The 21,391-nt window shown below is 44.2% G+C and overlaps 1 protein-coding gene across 1 annotated transcript; it reads left to right on the top strand.

The window, feature by feature from the left end:
- Positions 1-6,023: 6,023 nt before the first annotated feature.
- Positions 6,024-21,098, top strand: LOC139225872 (transmembrane protein 238). Its single transcript, XM_070856729.1, has 2 exons — positions 6,024-6,531; positions 21,026-21,098. Exon 1 carries the CDS (start codon positions 6,024-6,026, stop codon positions 6,525-6,527), a length of 504 nt encoding a protein of 167 aa, XP_070712830.1. The 3' UTR covers positions 6,528-6,531; positions 21,026-21,098.
- Positions 21,099-21,391: the final 293 nt, after the last annotated feature.

Here is a 21,391-nt window from a genome sequence, read left to right as displayed (position 1 = left end):
TGGAGTGTCAGCCTAGCTTTTGGCTCAGAACTTGCTTGCTTCTACGTACAGTATTAGTTAATTTCAGTAGATCCTCAAATGTAATTTTTTGACCAAAAGTTACACGATTTCAGAAAAAAAACAGAATACACGTGTGTATTTTTAGCAACTATTTTTAGCTGTGTGATTATGAAAGACTGATGCCGGTAGGTCTTTACATTAACATACCAGCAAAGTAGTTCTATTGCGTGACATATTTCTGCTTTTGCAGGTTACTGGGAAAATGCAGCTTGTAGCCCTGAGTTCTTCGGAGCAGTATGGCTCAGACCACATCTCATCTCACGCAAATGCGAGAAGCTACTCTTTCGGAGGATCGCTGAGCAGCCCAGCGCTTCGAACCGACTCCGGCTACCTTACTGAACGCGGGGAGGGCAGCAATTGGGTTTATTATCACAAACCCGTCACCGTCATCGTGATCGGAGTTTTCGCCTTGCTGGTCGGTATCATCCTCACCATCCTTTACTTCACTCGAATGGTCGACGTCCCTTACGTCCTTGGGCCGATCTGTCTCTCCATTGGTTTAATGTTCATGGTCACCGGACTGGTGTGGATTCCCATCGTGAAGGACAAGATCAGACAAAAAGGATTAATCAGGAAACTGCACGCCAGGCAGTCTGCTGCGTGACACATCCAAGTTGTCTTGGGCTTTTCAGTTACATGCACAGCAGAAACAGAGCACCAACCTATTTGGTTCTGTTGTGCCTTTTCAAGCGTATGCCTTACTTTAGCAAGATATCACCATCATTACACCTAGTGTTATTTCCTGGCAATCAATCGTTGGTTGTCACTCCATAAATTTGCAGTGATTGCTTCACAATCCTTCGTCTCTCGCTTTCGGTATCATTACGTATTAACTACATGAAGTGTACCTTCTTCACAATGGACCATCATCCAATGATACAATGAGGAAGGTTAAAATAAGCCTGTCCCCAAGATCCCCACACCCCCTTCCCAGTATACTAGCATCTATATACAGAATTAAAATAATTGATAGGTGGGAGTGGTTTCAAAGTTGTCGTACATTTTCTGGGCTTAAATCTTCAGGTTACCATATATCCAGTCTGATTTTTCAGGGTGCTGTCCGGAAATTTCTAAAGTATATAAAACAGACACTCGAGTTACTTTTAGCAATCAGCTTTATCTCCTTTTTCAGGGCCTTATGATGTCGATGCCTAGTTTATTGACGTGATTGAGATGCTTAACGAGTTTGTATCAGCAGCAAGACAAACATCAGAACTCAACCTATGACCCCCATCCCACCCTTGCCGTGACCCCTGTCTTGTTTAGGATTTGGGATAAAATGATAGCCCCAAACCACACTTGAGATTACCTCCCGTGAGTCAGTTTTGATTCTGCTGAACCCAAGCGCTAATGTTCCTGTATCCCAGTCCCTATTTTCCTGATATAGCAGTCTCTAATTCTTCACTATTTTAATCTCTAATATGAGGAAAGTAACTATTAGGATACAGGAGAATTAAAGACTGGTTTAGGATGAAAATTGAGACCATGTTTTATCATATTGGCTCAATCTATTTGTGATTACCCACTTGTAATAACTCTCAGGTATCTATTTCTTCCTCGCTCCCTCTTGCTTTGCTATTATTCACAATAGTTTGTAAAAATAATATATTGTTTTACCATTTTGACTTAATTGACATGAAGAATAATAAGCTTCACATTTTAATGTAATATTGCATGTTACCCGATGTAAAAGTTAAATAGTACATTCTGTAACAATTCAAATGTACTGTAAAGCAAGAGAATTGGTAACAAAAGAACTAACATTTGGTACAGCGGTAACAAAACTTAAATGCAGGAGTTATCCTGAGATATTGCAGAATACATCCTTTGTAAAATGACAATACAAAACGTTACTTCAATATATAAACTGGTTGACAATGCATATTAATGAACATATTATTGTACTTAAAACATTAAACCATCACTCTTTTAATATATTGAATTTGTAATCCTTTAACGAGCATAGCATTTAATTTAACACAATTTGCTTGAAAAAGTATTGCACAATAAAATGACAAAGAAAAAAAATGGAATATAAAGCTTGGTCGAACACAGTGAACGTTTGATATATGCGGTCGGATGAGGGCAATAATACCATCGCAAGTGATCTGGAATATATCTGGGTTGGAATCCAACCCATCCAATGGAATGAAAATCTCTACATAGTGTGAGATTCTAATTGTAGTAAATTTGGGAGGTCCCAATGTATGTCCCTGCAGTGAGAATTCCGACTATATGGCAACAAACTGGGAACCGCCATCGAGGACATCACAAGAGTGTGGAGAACAGAGATGTCACACAGGTGCAGTGTAGTGCTCTTCTAAATTGTAATGAAGTATTACCCAACTCAATTGCTGCAGTAGAGTGGAGCGGAATTATTTTATATCCAGTCCAGTAATTTGGGGGCCAGGTGTGGAAAAATATTGCTTTCTCAGGACCAACATTGCGCACCTGGATAAGCCGGCTAAAAATAAACAGATGAATAAATAGGGCACTGCCACAAAATGTTACCTTTATGTGAGGAAAGATCTAGGAAAGTATTTTTGATTTTTCAACATCAGTAATTCTAAACTTGCATCCTTTTAATAACGTGAACATATACTTCAGTTATTTTCAAATATATACTTTGTTTTTTTAATATAATTCAAAGTATACTATTATATTTTAACCTTGCATGCTACCTTTGGGAACACGCCCTGGAAATATCAAGTTCCTAAATAGGTTTTGGCCCTTTTCCATGGGTGATTTGAGACCACGTGGTGTATGTGCCTCAGGTAGAACGAGGTAAATCTTCAACAGGTTACTGCTTTATAAAATGAACGTGGTGAAGACATTAGTATTTTCATTGGATTCAATGGCCTTTTTCTCCGCTTCTTATTGAAATTAAATTATAAGGAAATAATCCTCATTTTCTGATAAATGTAATTTTATTTCACTCGATGCACCATTTGCCCAATGGAAAACGCTTTGCTGGAATGGAATGCACTGCCTGAGAAAGTGGTGAAAGCAGATTCAATAGTGACTTTCAAAAGAGGATTGGATAAATACTTGGATGGGAGATATTTGCAGGGGGATGGCGAAAGGGCAGGGGAGTAGGACTGATTGATAACTCTTTTAAAGAGCCGGCACAGGGCCGAATGACCGCCTCCTGTGCTGTATGATTCTATGTTACCGCTAGTGTTGGGATACACGGTCCTATCTCCGACTTCCGAGTCAGATACTCGATTCAGTGCTGGGGTGGGAGGGGGGTGGGGGGAGAGAGATTTTACCAATCCTGTAAATTCATGAATAGTGGCTCAGTGTAGGAGTATTGCTAACAATCTGAGGTCTGTAGACACATCAACTGATCCCCGGCCTAACGTTACGGGGACTTGAACTCTAAAACCAACTTTGTAGATTCATTTTGAGCATTGCTTCCTAGTCCCCAGATTTGTAGAGAGAAAATAATATCACAGCACGAGAAACTGACCTCCTTACTGCTGCCGAGGCGACGATGACTAAGTATTTCTGGTTGGATCAAATCTCTTACTCCAGTTTCCAGCTGGGTTTGGAGTGCGCCAGTAATATCCCTGTTTCCCCGGCAAAAAATAGATCTGTACACAATCCTTTACATCCCACGAGGCTTGCTACGTACATGCAGGGACAATCCCTCCCGACTGGAGTGTCCTGCTCTTTAGGAGTTGATTGGGTATCTTGTTGTTGAAATTGGATGTGCTACCAATAGAAATAGGGAAGCCTCCAAGATTATGGGAGGATTTTCACATCACACTGAGGAAGCAGTTGGTTAGAGGGAAATGGCAGCCGTGCATTGGGTGACTGGCGGCTTTAACCTGGACTATTAAATACCTAATGCCTAAATCGCACATACTACTAATTATTTATACTTTTCAAAATAGCTTATCTGCTACATCGTGTTAATATATAGATAGCACATTGATATTGAAACTTAACAGTTTACCAAAAATAAACCATAACAGGAAACTAACGTACAAACCTGAAGGGCAAGTTGTGAGGCTTGTTTTATTTTCCCATAAAACACCAAATCTCGCTGCATTTTAAACCACACCTCGAATGATTTCAAAAGTTTACTTGAAGCTCTTGTTAAAGACCATGATGACACAGTGACTTCAGTGTATGTGGCCAGTCATCCACAGTCCATGGTAAAGAATTGTACTGCGATTCTGCCGCTGCCAGTTGGTGAGTTCATTGTGCAGGTCAGTCGATTGCTTTTCACATCATGGATCAGAGGAAGAGAATGGACACAGCTTCCATTGTTTTCAGTGTAATAACTGCATTGTTCAAGAAATGGGCACGTACCAGTTTGAGAAATAATCCACCTTGAGCAAACTTCAATATTCACTCTGCACATTTGTCCCAAACAGTGCTCTACGCAAGCCGTGTGATATAATTGCTGAATTCGTAAAATAGCAGTACTTCAAAACATTTGCAAGAATTAATACAACACGTAGGACACTGTATTGAATAACTAGATGCTTTTCCCGATGACGCTGAGCTTATAACTCCAGTAACAACGTGTATATGAAATAAATACATGCATTTCTGTAGCGCCTTCCACGGCTTCAGGATGTCTCAAAACCCTTTACAGACAATGAAGTAATTTTGAAGTGTAGTCACTGTTGTAATGTTGGAAACCCGGCAGCCATTTTGCGCACAGCAAGCTCCCACAAACAGCAATGTGACAGTGACCAGAAAATCTATTTTTGTTATGTTGATTGAGGGATAAATATTGGTCAGGACACCAAGGATAAAGCCCCTACTGTTCTTCGAAATAATGCCATGGGATCTTTTACGTCTACCCGGTTTAACTATGGGGGTGTCAGATAAATCTAAATAGTATTGCACACTTGTGTCAATTCTACGTGGACTAGGAGAATATAAACTTTTATAAGTAAATTGTGACCTTTATTTTACAAAAGGTAAATATTTCCCTTTCTATTTTTAACAGTGGACAAGGTTGAGGTGATGCGGTTATCAGAGACGCTAAAATGATTTAGTTGCACTTACCTCTGTTCATCGGAATCCAAATGTTAACGACAGCTTAGATTAATACACTGCTCATCCTGTGAAGGAAGCTCTCACGATCAACTGTCTGCCCGCGTTATAAAAGCGCAAAATTAGAAGTAAAATAGGCGGCCAGCTGGATCCCGATGGCTTCCCTCGACTGGCCTTATTCGGGTTGGACAGAAGGGTTACACTGCATATCTTACATTGATTGAAAACCATAAGGAATGCCACATCAGCGGATAATGTGCATCATAACTGGCGTGAAGATACGAATTAGTGAGGCAGGCTGTAATATTTTGCTCAGAGGAACAGCAAGTTCATAATTTCCATAACTTAAAGACTTGCATTTATATAGCGCCTTTCACGACTACTGGATGTCTTAGAGCGCTTTGCAGCCACTGAAGTACTTTTGGGGTGTAGTCACTGTTACAATGTAGGAAACGAACCAAATACTATTAGATGTTCGTTCAAGTAAATCGAATGAAAATCGTGAGATGTGTAAAATAATTTTAAAAAACAGCCTTTCACTCAGTACAAAAGGTGGAGACAAACTGCGATCAATCCGCGATGGGAATCATTGAATCTCCCAAATGTTGGTTTGATGAAACACTGATAGAAAAAGGTTCGGAAATATCCCAAGTGTAGCGCTGAGGGTTGCTTGGAAAAATCCTGACACTTGTTGGTGAGTTGCTCTGAATTGGGAACACACGGTCTGTTTTATTCCATAACGAGCGAACCCGCGTGTTGCGTGTTCTCTTGTAGCACCAAGTGTCCGCACAAGTCAGGGGAGCTTTGTTCCCTTGGCGAGGGAGGTCCCAACCCCGCCCACAGATGACGTGCGGGGCCACGCCAGCCAGGTGTTGCGCCAGGTGAATGGGTGGCTGTGTTGGCTCTGACCTTTAGCCCAGCGTTACCTGCCGGAGCAGGCTGCCGCCGCGATGGCCTTCCTGCAAGCCGGCCTGGGGCGCTGTGCCTGCGCCTTCTGGCTGGCGGTCGCCTTCGATGCGGTGGGGCTGACCGTGCTGCTGATCGGGGTGTTCGTCAACGTCTTCTTCTACGATTTCCTCATCTACGCCGGCTCCATCGTCATTTTCATGAGCTTAGTGTGGTGGATCTTCTGGTACACGGGCAACATCGAGGTGCCGCCCGACCAGCTGGAGGACGATGTGGGTCTCAAGAAGGACGCCAAGATCGCGGGGTTCTTGAGGCGGTTCTCCAGCAGACTGTCCCAGAGTTTCAGGAACAGGTCGTGGAGATCGGGGCCGACCCCTCACTCCAGGCGCACTGCCGGCAGCACCGCCGACAGCAGAACGAAAGAAAGCTCCTTCATCGTTCCCGCACCATCCGACCAACACCTGAAGACACTCTCTGCTTCTGTGAGTGCCGAGGTTCATTACAGACCTCCGGACACACCGACAGACACGGAAAACACAGCCATGTAGCCGGGTAACACTCGATTTATCCACATTAACTAAATAAAGCAACTTTTTTTGTGTAGCTTTTAAGTATGGCGGAGAGGGTGTTTACTTTGCAAAGGAGCATTTACCTTACAGCTAATCATTAACCATTGCTGCCACAGGGAAATCGATTTGTGAGAGTTGGGAGCTATTTATTGTGCGGGGTGTGACTGGGTGGAGAGTTTCACCCACATCTCTGCAATCCCATTTTAATGTATGAACTGCACACCACAAGCAGGCAGGAGCCTTGCAGCTTTCCTTCTAGTATTTTAAAGATATCAGAAAGACCTGTTTTGCTATGAAAGTTTCACATATTTCGGGCACAGAAACAGGCAAGGGCTGAACTTCACCACCTTGTGTGTGTCGCTACAACTTGTTCATGACATCATAAAGGAGCCTGGCCGCCTTCAGTCAGTGTTTCAAGTTAACTTTCTATTCTTATATCTGTACACCTGTGTTGCCCATTAGAAATCACTGACTAGCCACATGCATTCATTTTACGAGAAAACACCTTACATGCACTCACACATTACAAATAAATATACTTCACATGTGTACACTTACTTAACTGACATCTACCACCATTCAGTAACCTAGGAAGTAAAGCACTCACAATGATCCAAAAACATTCGCACCCTTTGCTTTTCCTCTTACCAATTTACTAGCATTTAAAAAAATATTCATTCCTGGGATGTTGGTGTCACTGGCAAGGCTAGCATTTATTGCCCATCCCTAATTCCCCTTGAGAATGTGGTGGTGAGTCGCCTTCTTGAACCTTTGCAGTCCACGTGGTGAAGGTACTCCCAAAGTACTATTCGGGAGGCAGTTCCAGGATTTTGACCCAGCAACGATGAAGGAACGTTGATATATTTCCAAGTCAGGATGGTGTATAACTTGGAAGGTGACTTGCAGGTGATGGTGCCCCCATGCGCTTGCTGCCCTTGTCTTTCTAGGTGGAAGAGGTCGCAGGTTGAGGAGGTGCTGCCGAAGAAGCCTTGGCGAGTTACTGCAGTGCATCTTGTAGATGGTACATACTGCCGACACAGTACACTGGTGGTGGAGGGAGTGAATGTTTAAGTTGGTGGATGGGGGTGCCAATCAAGTGGGCTGCTTTGTCCTGGATGGTGTCAAGCTTCTTGAGTGTTGCTGGAGCTGTATTCATCCAGGCAAGTGAAGAGTATTCTATCACACTCCGAACTTGTGCCTTATAGATGGTGGAAATGCTTTAGGGAGTCAGGAGGTGAGACACTAACCACAGAATCTCTGGCCCACTCTTGTTGCCACTGTATTTATATGGCTGGTCCTCTTAACTTTCTGGTCAATGGTGACCCCCAGGATATTAATGGTGAGGGATTCAGTGATGGTAATGTTGTTGAATGTCAAGCGGTAGTGGTTAGACTCTTGCTTGTTGGAGATAGTCATTGCTTGGTACTTGTGTGGTGAGAATGTTACTTACCACTTATCAGCCCAAGCCTGAATGTTGTCCAGGTCTTGCTGCATGCAGGCATGGACTGCTTCATTATCTGAGGAGTTGCAAATGGAACTGAACACAGTGCAATCATCAGCAAACATCCCCACTTCTGACCTTATGATGGAGGGATTGATGAAGCAGCTGAAGATGGTTGGGCCTTGGACACTGCCCTGAGGAACTCCTGCAGCAATGTTCTGGGGTTGAGATGATTGACCTCCAACCACTACAACCATCTTCCTTTGTGTTAGGTATGACTCCAGCCAGTGGTGAGTTTTCCCCCCGATTCCCATTGATTTAAATTTTACCAAGGCTCCTTGATGCCACACTTGGTCAAATGCTGCCAAGAACGTCAAGGGCAGTCACTCCTATCTCACCTCTGGAATTCAGCTCTTTTGTCCATGTTTGGGCCAAGGCTATAATGAGGTTTGGAGCTGAATGGAACTGAGTATTGGTGAGCAGGTTATTGGTGAGTGAGTGCTGCTTGATAGCACTGTCGACTTTCCATCACTTTGCTGATGATTAAGAGTAGACTAATGGTACAAAAATTGGCCGGATTGGATTGGCAGCATCTTCCCACCTCCGTTGCTGCTCAGAGAAGCCTCTAGTTTGGTGACATTGGTTTAGGGGTGACCATGAATTGGACAGGCTGGTGGGGTAAGAGATTTGGGAGTTGAGGCGAGTTGGGGGAAGGGAAACAAGAGTGGGGAGAGGTATGAGGCTAGGGTGAACAGGGACCTTTGGGCTCGGGGCAGGTGGAAGACAGTGACAGCAGATGAGGGGTCCAATAAAAGAGAGACAGAAGACTTACGATCAGGGGACAGGGGCTTTGTGGGAAGAGAGAGAGGGAATGGGGCCGGGGGTTGGGGTGGGGGAGAGGGAGACTGTGGGCTGGTGATTTGGAGCTCGGGCAGGGGAGAGGGAGATTGAGGCTTGTGGGGGCAGGCTAATGAGAGGGGCCAGTGAAGGGGTGAGTGAAACCTGGAGATTTTACTGTGATTAAATAGTGAAAGATTGTTTCCACTGGTGGGAAAAACTGGAAGCATTAGGACAGAAACTGAGGATTCTCACTGGAAGAACTATGTGGGTAGGGAGACGAAAGGTTTTTGAGCTGAGAGCCCCATCCTTTGCTGTGTTTTATATCAATCAATGAAAACTTTATTGAGGCCAAGCCCAGGCAGTGGTTTAGAAATGATGGCGCTGAGCTGAATACAGAATGTCATACCCTGTGGAAAGTGCCCCAAACACCGAGCACACTGACCTTTGTGCGATCTCTCGGATTGATTCAGGTCGGTCTGTGCTGGCCGGTGTTGATGTGTGACGTCCAAGAACAGATCGGCTCTGACTGAGGCTCCCAGTTCAGCGTTATCATCTTCACACAGATCCAGAGTCCAAAACAGAGTTCAAGGAGATAGGGAGAGATGGCGCCTGTTAAAAGTGGCCTCGACTGGGGAACTTTGTGCAGTACAAGGGGATTGTGGCTGTGGTTACTGTTGTATATGCAATAACTGTTAGACTGAGTACTGTTTAACTCCAAGAGGTATGACCTTGGCTCTTCTTTATTAAGGCCCAAAGTGACTAATATACAAAATGGCTGGCCTTTTATACTTGGGCTGCACACACGTGCATGCAGCCCAATGGCCTCCAACAGTGACGCCATCTAGTGGCTAGTGATCTCAAAAGTACATACATGACAATGCCCCGCTCTGAGATATTAACACAGCCTTTTAAAAATTGAGACGGTCCGGTGTTTTACGCTCCTGGGTTGACCGTCTCAGTTCAACTCCAGCCTTGGGTGAGTGTTCAGAGTCTGTTGTGACTGGTGGCTGGGTGACTGACTTAGTGGGAGTGACAATGGTCATGTCAGGGATTGAAAGTCCATTTTCATTGAACAAGTCAGTGATTGAAAGTTCCAATTCACTAATGACCTCTGATGACTGGGGGTAGGTTGGTTGGTCGTCGATCGTCTCTTCCTCCAACTGTTCTGGTTCGTCTGTTTGCCACAGCTTTGTCTGATCAATATGTTTCCTGCATGTTTGCCCATTTTTGAGCTTGACAATAAATACTCTGGTGCCCTTCTTGGCCATGACAGTACCAGCGAGCCACTTGGGACCCTGACCATAATTCAGAACATATACAGGATCATTTACAGAAATATCGCGTGACACAGCTATGTGATCGTGATACCCTTGCTGACTTTGTCTTCTATATTCAACATGATTATTCAAGTCAGGATGTACAAGAGATAGCTTGGTCTTAAGACCTCTCTTCATCATTAGTTTAGCAGGCGAGACCCCAGTAAGCGTGTGTGGTCTTGTCCTGTAACTAAGCAGTATGCATGACAGGCAGGTCTGCAGTGACCCTTGGGTTACTCGCTTCATACTCTGCTTTATGATTTGGACAGCACGTTCTGCTTGCCTATTGGATGCAGGCTTGAACAGTGCTGGCCTTACATGTTTGATACTATTGAGTTTCATGAACTCTTGAAACTCCTGACTGGTGAAGCATCGATACTGGCACCCCATTAAATTTCACGTTGATCATTATCGGTTTGCTCTTAGTTAGGAACGAGTACAGTCCATACACTTCCTTCTCTGGTATCTCGGATTGTGTATCCGGATCCGCGCTAGTCTGACCATCATCCTCCATGTGGTGTGTCGCAGCACATTAGCTCATCTGCGGACACTACACTGGAGATGCCCCACTCTCAGGCAGCCTTTGCAACTATATTGCTTAAATCGGCACTGCTGGTGCCGGTGATTTCCCCCACAACACCAACGCGGAGAAATCAGATGCATTCCCGCTGGCGGCCTTTGGGCAGCCACAGGTTTTGCATACGCGGTCAGGTAGGCCCTGCCATGTACCGCTCTGCCTAACGCCGAATCAATCATATTTACAGTACTTGCCGAGTTTAAATTTTTCACTGATATCTGCTTCAGACTACTATCCGTCGTCATGCATGACTGAGCGATCGTGATGGCCCTGTTCAAGTCCAACGTCTCCATCGCCAGTAGTTTACGCAGGAGCACCTCATGGTTGATGCTGATTACTAAGAAGTCCTGCAGCATGTCTGCCAACACAGCCCCGAACTTATACGGTCCCGCTAGACGTCTCAGGTCGGCAACGAATTCTGCAGCATTCTGGCCCTCTGAGCGAACATGCGAGTAAAATCTGTATCTCGAGATGATGATGCTTTCATCTGGCTGAAGGTGGTCCTGTACCAGTGTACACAATTCTTCAAATGCCTTCTCTGTTGGACTCACAGGCAGGAGTAGATTCTTTATCAGACCATAAATCTTTGGACCGCAAACCGTGAGGAACACCTCCCAGCGCCGATCTGCGTTGCCGACTTCCTCCATTTTGTTGGCCACAAAGAACTGGCTCAAATGGCTTACAAAGTCTACCCAATCTTCTCCTTCCACAAATCGCTCCAACAATCCAATTGTGCTCATTTTTGCATGCAAAGGTTCTTGTTGCCTCATCGCCAAATGTTGTGTATGCAATAACTGTTAGACTGAGTACTGTTTAACTCCAAGAGGTATGACCTTGGCTCTGCTTTATTAAGGCCCAAAGTGACTAATATACAAAATGGCTGGCCTTTTATACTTGGGCTACACACGTGCGTGCAGCCTAATGGCCTCCAACAGTGACACCATCTAGTTGCTAGTGATCCCAAAAGTACATATATGACAATGCCCCCCTCTGAGATAGTGATCCCAAAAGTACATGCATGACAGTTACTAGGTGAGTATCAGCGGGTTAGAGGATTACTACTAGTTACAGGTAGGATATTGGGGTGTTAATCCTATTTCTACCATTTACATATAGACGATTAGTAAATTATTGTATTACTGTTGGTTATGAGGGGAATCCGAGTGTTACCAATATTAATATTAGTTATCAGAGCAATTTCAGTGAGCTACTACAAAAGCAAAATACTGCGGATGCTGGAATCTGAAATAAAAACAGAAAATGCTGGAAATACTCAGCAGGTCAGGCAGCATCTGTGGAGAGAGAAACAGAGTTAATGTTTCAGGTCAAAGACCTTTCATCAGAACTGGAAAAATTTAGAGATGTACCAGGTTTTTAAGCAAGTGTAGGGGCAGAGAAAGGGGGGAGAAGAGGAAAGAATGAAAAGGAAGGTCTGTGATAGGGTGAAAGGCAGAAGAGATTAAGAGACAAAAGGGATGATGGTGCAAGGCAATGGGACAAGTTAAGAAACAAAAGATGAGTCTAGATAGGGTCTAAATGGAGATGGCAGAATCATCAACAACTGCCGTGGGAAAGAGAAAAAAATAGAAAAAAAAGAAAAAAAGAAAAAAAAAAGGGGCAGAGGTTATGGTTTGAAATTGTTGACCTCGATGTTGAGTCCAGAAGGCTATAAAGTGCCTAAATGAAAGACGAGGTGTTGCTCCTCGAGCTTACATTTAGATTCAGTGAGCTACTATTAGTTACTGGTGGAATCAAAGTTCCTCCCACCTCTGATTTCCCCTCTGCGAATAACTCCCCCATCTTCAATTTTCCTTCTTCCCCACCCTCAGTATCCCTTCTCCCCCTGTTCAGGTGGCCTCCTGATTCTTCGAACTTCTCACACAACAGCTGTTGACATGAAACCTCGAGCAAAGATACTCAGCCACAAGGGAGCCAACTTTTATTAGGTAAATGCAATACAGATGTCAAGTCATCAGGTGTCATGTGACCAGGCATCACATAGTGAGAATGTCACAGGATCAAACCTCCAGGAAAGCCCTCAACCAGAGTTGGTAACCCTAATGGCCAACAAAGATATCTACTACACATTTTTTAAATTTACAAATCAGAAATGCAATCAGTTATATCTGGATTCCCAATTCTATGTGGAAAGTGGCTAATATATTTGACAATACTGGTGCAGATTTTTACCTGTGAAATACTGTGCAAAATCAGTAATAATTTATACTATTTTAGCAGTTTTATTTCACTCCAAAGGAATAGGTTTATAACCCACACATGTCCTCAGCCACACTGATCTCTGACTCTACTGAATTCAATTTCTTGACTTTAATTGTAACAATTATCTTTATGCTCAAGAAAATAGAACACACCAATATACTGACATTTTAACCACTTTGATAAAATAGTGCAATAAAATAAATCTAGAAATATGTGGCATTTTAAATGAAATAAAAGGAGATTTTAATGTAGTAATGTGATTGTTATTAATGTGGATTTTTATCTAAGTACTGATAAAATGTTTGTTCAGAAAGGATTGGAGTGCTCTATTCTCTTGAGCATAAAGATAATTGTTACACTAACATTGCAAGAGAAATGATAGAGGTTCCACAATGAGAGTTGTGGGATACAACCAACATCTCCCAAATGAACTGACCTGGTAATTCATCAGTAATCGCAAAGTCTTCAGTCAGTTAAGATCAGCACCAGTATCACCACTGTTGGACTGCTTTCTTGTTCTTTTTTGTCTTGTTACTTTAAATGCCAGATTACACACACAATGCAATGCAGGAACAGGACTTCATTGAAGTCTCATACTATCCACAAACGGTGTGAGAGCACAAATCTTTTCCTACTTCATAAAAAACCAGTATGAGAGCGAGCTGCTGAGACATAACACTTCACAATTCCAGTGTGAGCTGCTAAACAGTCATTCACTCACATTTCTTACATCAAATTGCACCTTTGATCATTACATTCCATGTATACCACCAATAAATCATATAACATCAAAGATACATACAGATGCCAACAGAATAACAGCATAAACTAAACAAACAGGCACTTAACTGTTCTATTATTTTATTTCCATCATAAACTCTTCCCATCATTTATCACCATAAACACAAGCAACCTGATTCCTGACCTGATAGGTACACAGGTCAGATTTCTGATCTGTGGAGATACATTTGCTTTAAAATCCCCTTACACAATTTACACCCCATGCTCAGCAGAAATCTGTTTTAACTTTTTAGTCATCATGTTCTGGTCTCACAGACTGTGCAGCAAGGACCTTTGAGGTACATAGCAGTAGTGGGACATTTGAAAAGCATGATTCAATCAAGCAAAGTCAGCATGGTTTTATGAAAGGGAAGTCATGTTTGACAAATTTGCTGGAGTTCTTTGAGGATGTAACGAGCAGGGTGGATAAGGGGGAACCAGTGGATGTGGTGTATTTAGATTTCCAGAAGGCATTCGATAAGGTGCCACAAGAGGTTACTGCACAAGATAAAAGTTCACACGGTTGGGGGTAATATATCAGCATGGATAGAGGATTGGCTAACTAACAGAAAACAGAGAGTTGGGATAAATGGGTTGTTTTCCGGTTGGCAAACAGTGACGAGTGTGGTGCCGCAGGGATTGGTGCTGGGTCCTCAACTATTTACAATCTATATTAATGACTTGGATGAAGGGACTGAGTGTAATGTAGCTAAAATTGCTGATACAAAGATGGGTGGGAAAGCAAATTGTGAGGAGGACACAAACAATCTGCAAAGCAAAATGGACAGGCTAAGTGAGTGGGCAAATATTTAGCAGATGGAGTATAATGTGGAAAAATGTGAGGTTATCCACTTTGGCAGAAATAATAGAAAAGCAAATTATAATTTAAATGAAGAAAAATTGCAAAGTGCTGCAGTACAGAGAGACCTGGGGGTCCTTGTGCATGAAACACAAAAAGTTAGTATGCAGGTACAGCAAGTAATCAGGAAGGCAAATGGAATGTTGGCCTTTATTGCAAGGGGGATAGACTATAAAAGCAGAGAAGTCCTGCTACGATTGTATAGGGTATTGGTGAGGCCAGATCTGGAGTACTGCATACAGTTTTGGTCTCCGTATTTAAGGAAGGATATACTTGCATTGGAGGCTGTTCAAAGAAGGTTCACTAGGTTGATTCCAGAGATGAGGGAGTTGACTTATGAGGATAGGTTGAGATATGATAATGAGGGGGCTCGACAAGGTGGATGCAGATATGATATTTTCACTCATAGGGGAAACTAAAACTAGGGGACAGTCTTAGAATAAGGGGCCACCCTTTAAAACTGAGATGAGGAGAAATTTCTTCTCTCAGAGGGTTGTAAATCTATGGAATTCTCTGCCCCAGAGAGCTGTGGAGGCTGGGTCATTGAATATATTTAAGGCGAAGATAGACAGATTTTTGAGCGATAAGGGAGTAAAGGGTTATGGGGAGTGGGCAGGGAAGTGGAGCTGAGTACCTGATCAGCTCAGCCAAGATCTTATTGAATGACGGAGCAGGTCTGAGGGTCCAAATGGGCGACTCCTGCTCCTATTTCTTATGTTCTTATGTTCTTATTGGTAATGTGAACCCTCGTTCCCTCATCCACCACCATCAACTGATATTAAGATAGCAATTCTCATTTAAAAGAACATCTCAGAGTACTTAACAAGGTGGTTCAGTGGATTGGATATCCAGCAGGAGAAGGGAGTCAATAAAAGAGATTGTCTTCAGGTGTAAGCAGTTCCAATTTGGTTGCACTGCTGTGAGACCTGCCTGAATCTCAAGTGCGAATCTCATGAGTATCATCACATCAATGACTGGAGTGATTCAAGGAGAAGACCCACCATCACCTTCTCAGAGCAACTAGGGATTGGCAATAAATGCAGTCTTGCCCACATCCCAAGAACAAATAAAATTAAAAATAATAGCACTAAATTCATTGGTCAAAGCTCATTTGCAAAATTATTCAAAATCCCTGGTGCAAACTCACATCAATCTAGAGTTAGCAACATTGGTTGGAAAGGAAAACTGTGTGGAAATCAAATTTAAAGGAATGGGGAAAAGTAAAAGGGAATGTCACAATGGGGTGGACACAAATTCAGAAAGCCCATGGAAAGCCTTAAAAGGTGCCTCAGCCCATCAGCAGCCTTTTCCAAAGTTGAAGGACAGGAGATTAAGTAATAACTGACCAAGATTAAAGTAAGTGGAGCTCTAAAGGCAGGCTTAAGTCTGTAAATAAGTGATGGTGAGGCCCAGCACGTGTCCCCTATTTGATGGCGTTTGAAGGTGAGGTGGTGCTGTATGAGTTAGTTGTGAGGAGGGTTGCTGTCTGTGCCACTCTACAGCACCAACCCATAGATTAGTACTGCAAAATGCAGAAGTTGCATCAAAATTTCAGGCCGGAGCTGACTGTTGTGGTCACTGTGCAAGCTCTCTGCTGCATGGTAGTTGCAAATGTCCTTATACCAAATGGTCCAGCTCAGCGCCTGTTCTTCTGCTAACCCAAACTCTGAGCAGATGGGTCCCTGTGCTATTCCCAATTGGTCTATCAGAATCTGCTGAAATTATTGGTAACATCTTGGCTCATATGGCCAAATAGGCAATGCTGATTTATGATCAGTCTGGCATGCCTTCTTTCATGCAATACCATGAAAAGCATGATCTAATTAAATGTGGAACAGGCTCGAGGGGGCTGAATGGCTGACTCCTGTTCCTATGTTACTATGATCCTTACGGGACAACTAGTAATGAATAATAAAGGGAGCTTGGGGTAAAATAAAAAAAAACACTGGCACATGAAAGTGTAAGTGCCAGTAGTGAATAAAAAAACTTCAAAACAAAAGTATGAAAGGGACTTTAGAAAGCCCAAACCACTGCAGTCCTTAAGGACCTCGTACCTGCAGGTCCACCCAAGGCCTCCTTCCCAGCAGGTTTCTAGAAGCGTGCAAAGGCCTCAGCATCCAACCTGTGACTTGGAAAATGACAGTCTCCTTCCTCACCTCTTACATACAAAAATGGGTAGTCCCACCTGATTCAGATGGAAGCTATGTGTGCCAGAAATAAAACCTCCCAGAAAACCGGGCGGCTCCGGCTCCAGAAACAGGGACAAAGTGAGCGGGACCAAATTCTGCTCGATTTCCCAGCCTCCACTGCCCTACTTGCTTCACATACAATGAATTACTTTTGAAGTGGTGAGTTATTAGGTAGGCAAACACAGCGGCAATGATTAGATTGATCAGTTAATCTATTTTTGGCAGTATTGAACACTGGAAGAACTCCCTGCCATTCTCTAAAAATGTCATGGGACGTAAACCATCCAGGTGGATGAGACATTAAACCAATAACAGTTTTAAATTAATTTGTCAACCCCCACAATATAGCACTCCTTGTGCACTGCCTTGGACCGTCAATGTAGATTATGACCCCAAAATCCTCATGTGGGGATGGTGGGGTGGGGGGGGGGGGGTGGTCATAAGAACATAAAGAAATAGGAGCAGGAGTAGGCCATTTGGCCCATTGAGCTTGCTCCGCCATTCAGTAAGGTCATGGCAGATCTGATCACGGACTCAGCTCCACTTCCCTGCCCAGTCCCCATAATCCTTTACTCCCTTATCGCTCAAAAATCTGTTTATCTCCACCTTAAATATATTCAATGACCCAGCCTCCACAGCTCTCTGGGGCAGAGAATTCCATAGATTTACAACTCTCTGAGAGAAGAAATTTCTCCTCATCTCAGTTTTAAATGGGCGCCCCCTTATTCTAAGACTATGGCCCCAAGTTTCCACATGATTTGCGCCTGATTTTTAGGAGCAACTGGTGGAGAACGGACTATCTTAGAAATCGCAATTCTCCACATTTTTTTTCTGCAGTTCTAGTCAGTTAGAACAGTTTCACTTTGGAACAGAATTTTTTTCTTCAAAAGGGGGCGTGTCCGGCCACTGACGCCTGATTTCAAAGTTTCCACAGTGAAAACGTACTCCAAACTAACTTAGAATGGAGCAAGTGAAGATTTTTGTAGAACTGAAAAAACCTTGTCTACACATTAAAAAATCAGGCGCAGGTTACAAATTAGGCATCCAGAACGAGGTGGGGGGGGGGGGAGGGGGGGGAAGGGAAGTCATTAAATTCTATAATAAATCCTTATTTATACTTATACAAATATTATACAAATAAATCCAACCTGAATAAAAATTTATAAGCAAAGAAAAGGTTAAATAAACCATCTTCCTACCTGTGTGAAAGTGCTTCAGCCAGGGAGAATGCTGCAGGAAGCCTCACAAGTTGAGGCAGCCGTTCATTCCCGACGGCAGGGAGGGAGGTGGAAGCCGTTCCCGACGGCGGGCGGGGGGGGGGAGGGAGGGAGGGAGTGCGAGCCCGACCGACCGACCGACCGCAGCGGGGGGGAGGAAGCCGTTCCAGACGGCGGGCGGGGGGGGGAGGGGGGGAGGGAGGGAGGGAGTACGGGCCCGACCGACCGACTGACCGCAGCGGGGGGGGGAGGAAGCCGTTCCAGACGGCGGGCGGGGGGGGGAGGGAGAGAGCGAGTGCGGGCCCGACCAACCGAGTGACCGCAGCGGGGGGGGAGGAAGCCGTTCCAGACGGCGGGCGGGGGGGGGGAGGGAGAGAGCGAGTGCGGGCCCGACCAACCGAGTGACCGCAGCGGGGGGGGAGGAAGCCGTTCCAGACGGCGGGCGGGGGGGGGGAGGGAGAGAGCGAGTGCGGGCCCGACCAACCGAGTGACCGCAGCGGGGGGGGAGGACGGCGGGCGGGCGGGCAGGGGGGAGGGAGGGAGGGAGTGCGAGCCCCACCGACCGACCGCAGCGGGGGGGAGGAAGCCATTCCAGACGGCGGGCGGGGGGGAGGGGGGGAGGGAGAGAGCGAGTGCGGGCCCGACCAACCGAGCGACCGCAGCGGGGGGGGAGGAAGCCATTCCAGACGGCGGGCGGGGGCGGAAGGAGACAGTGAGAAGGCTGCAGGAAGCCTCACAAGTTGAGCAGCCATTCCCGACGGCAGGGGGTGGGGGAAGGCCGTCGGGAAACGGCTGCCTCAACTTCTGAGGCTTCCTGCAGCCTTCTCACTGCTGCAAGAAGCCTCAGTGCTGATCATGGAAGGGCAATGTGCTTTTATTAAAAAATTTTCAAAAATTAAACAGCTACAAAGAACTACAAAAATGGCCGAGTGTCAATGTTTCCTTCACACTGCGCGTGCGCGAACGCTCCAACGCGCACGCGCAGGGTTGCCGGCAGGAAAAAAACTAATTTAAATGGTACCCGCCCCCTCCCACTTACAAAATCGGCGCGAGTGGTAGGCTCCGCCCCCCTGGGCGCCGCGCCAAGCAGACATGGAGCTGCAGGGCGCTCCAGAATCGCGTGTTTTTTTTCCGGCGCCGTTTTTGGCGCGAAAAATGGGCACCCAGCTCGGAGGGGCGCCCGTTTTGTAGCGTGTGGAAACTTGGGGCCTATGTCTCCTAGTTTTAGTTTCCCATATGAGTGGAAATATCATATCTGCATCCACCTTGTCGAGCCCCCTCATTATCTTATGTTTCAATAAGATCACCTCTCATTTTTCTGAACTTCAATGTGTATAGGCCCAACCTACTCAATCTATCCTCATAAGTCAACCCCCTCATCTCTGGAATCAACCTAGTGAACCTTCAATACAGACTCCAATGCAAGTATATCCTTCCTTAAATACGGAGACCAAAACTGTACGCAGTACTCCAGATGTGGCTTCACCAATACTCTGTACAATTGTAGCAGGACTTCTCTGCTTTTATAGTCTATCCCCCTTGCAATAAGGGCCAACATTCCATTTGCCTTCCTGATTACTTGCTGTACCTGCATACTAACTTTTGTGTTTCATCCACAAGGACCCCAATGTCTCTCTGTACTGCAGCACTTTGCAATTTTTCTCCATTTAAATTATAATTTACTTCTCTATTATTTCTGCAAAAGTGGATAACCTCACATTTTCCCACATTATACTCCATCTGCTAAATGTTTGCCCACTCACTTAGCCTGTCTATATCGCTTTGTAGATTGTTTGTGTCCTCCTCACATTTTGCTTTCCCACCCACCTTTGAATCATCAGCAAATTTGGCTACATTACACTTGGTCCTTTCATCCAAGTTATTAATATAGATTGTAAATATTTGAGGCCCCAGTACCGATCCCTGCGGCACCCCACTAGTTACTGTTTGCCAACCGGAAAATGACCCATTTATCCCGACTTTCTGTTTTCTGTAAGTTAGCCAATCCGCTATCCATGCTAATATATTGCCCCAACCCTGTGAACTTTTATCTTGTGCAGTAACCTCTTATGTGGTCATATCAGAAGGTTCTCACTAAGAGATAACAGTGCTACCACCTGAGCTAATTTAGTACAGGTACTTTTAGGAGGTGAAGCAAGGAGGGAAACAAAAAGTTATAGATAGATGGCAGCAATACGTTCAAGGACCTTAGAGAAAAAGTGTAGATTGGACGATAAGGCAGTACAGAAAATAGTGCGGGTGATAATTCATACTACACTCAGCGTGCATTCTGTTTATACCACAGTTGATAAGTATTTAACAATGAAATGCTAAAAATTTGACACAAGGTTTTGAGGTAGATTTTCCTGGTCCTGCACATTGGATTATCTGGACACAGCAAATACTGGAAAATTGGACAAGAAGGAGTGCACACCACTAATGGAAACCGTGCAATGTTCTACTTATCAATTTAAATGGATAGAAAATCGGGGGGCTCAATGGCGGAGGTGCTCTTATAGGTATACGCTCCTTCCTGTCTGGTTTTCTTGTAGTTGCTGTGCCTGAATGATCCAATCGCCCCCAGGGGCATCACAACTGAGCTGTTCTTGTCGTCAACAAACATCCACACATGCTCAGCTTAAGCAGTGGGCATTAAACAGTGGTGAGGAGTGGAAGTTCCCCGCCTTTAATCCAGGGGTACCAATTACAGTATTCCTGTTAACAATTTACTGAAATCAACACACATTGCTGCTCAAGGTCTGTACCACTGTTCTGCACTGCACGGCAAGCTGAACCATCAGAGCTCAAAATTTAATCTTAAATGAGGACTACGTCAATCTGAGGATTGGGAAGTGATTCTGTTGTTCATGTATCATACTCTGATATTTTTTCACAATGGCCCGTTCTCAATTGTGAAGACATCATTAGTTACTGACAAGTTAGGTTCTACACTGACTAATGCAGTGAACAGATCTGTGTTTATTTGATATAAGAATCTGTAAATGCATAGTAACTGATTCTAATTTATATTTTTACAGAATCCATTACTAGCATCAAAGGGATCACTACCCAAATCTGAATGCTGACTGTCAGGATTACATTTATTTAATAATACCGTAAATTATTTTAACAAGAAGGATTTAACTTTTGACGGGAGGAGGCTCGACTGGTTGGGCCGAATGGCCTGTTTCTGTGCTGTATATCTGATGTATACTTTTCTGGCAATATTCGCTGCATTACCTGCTATTGTTGCAGTTTTTTCCCCGAAGAATGAGGCTGGCTGATCAGTGAATGTGTATATGTTCTTAATCATTAATTATTCCATTGAACTGGATTGATTGTTTCAATTGCTTCTTTAACAATTATATTGCACTTAATTGTATTGGTTCGCTCTGCTGAATCAG

Source organism: Pristiophorus japonicus, chromosome 15 (genome assembly GCF_044704955.1).
Source record: "Pristiophorus japonicus isolate sPriJap1 chromosome 15, sPriJap1.hap1, whole genome shotgun sequence".
NCBI classification, from domain to species: domain Eukaryota; kingdom Metazoa; phylum Chordata; class Chondrichthyes; family Pristiophoridae; genus Pristiophorus; species Pristiophorus japonicus.
Note: the sequence above shows the minus strand (reverse complement) of the source record. Positions and strands in the feature narration are given on the sequence as shown.

Excerpts from the sequence above, each read along its gene's own strand:
- LOC139225872 (XM_070856729.1), top strand. The coding sequence starts at position 6,024 with ATGGCCTTCCTGCAAGCCGGCCTGGGGCGCTGTGCCTGCGCCTTCTGG.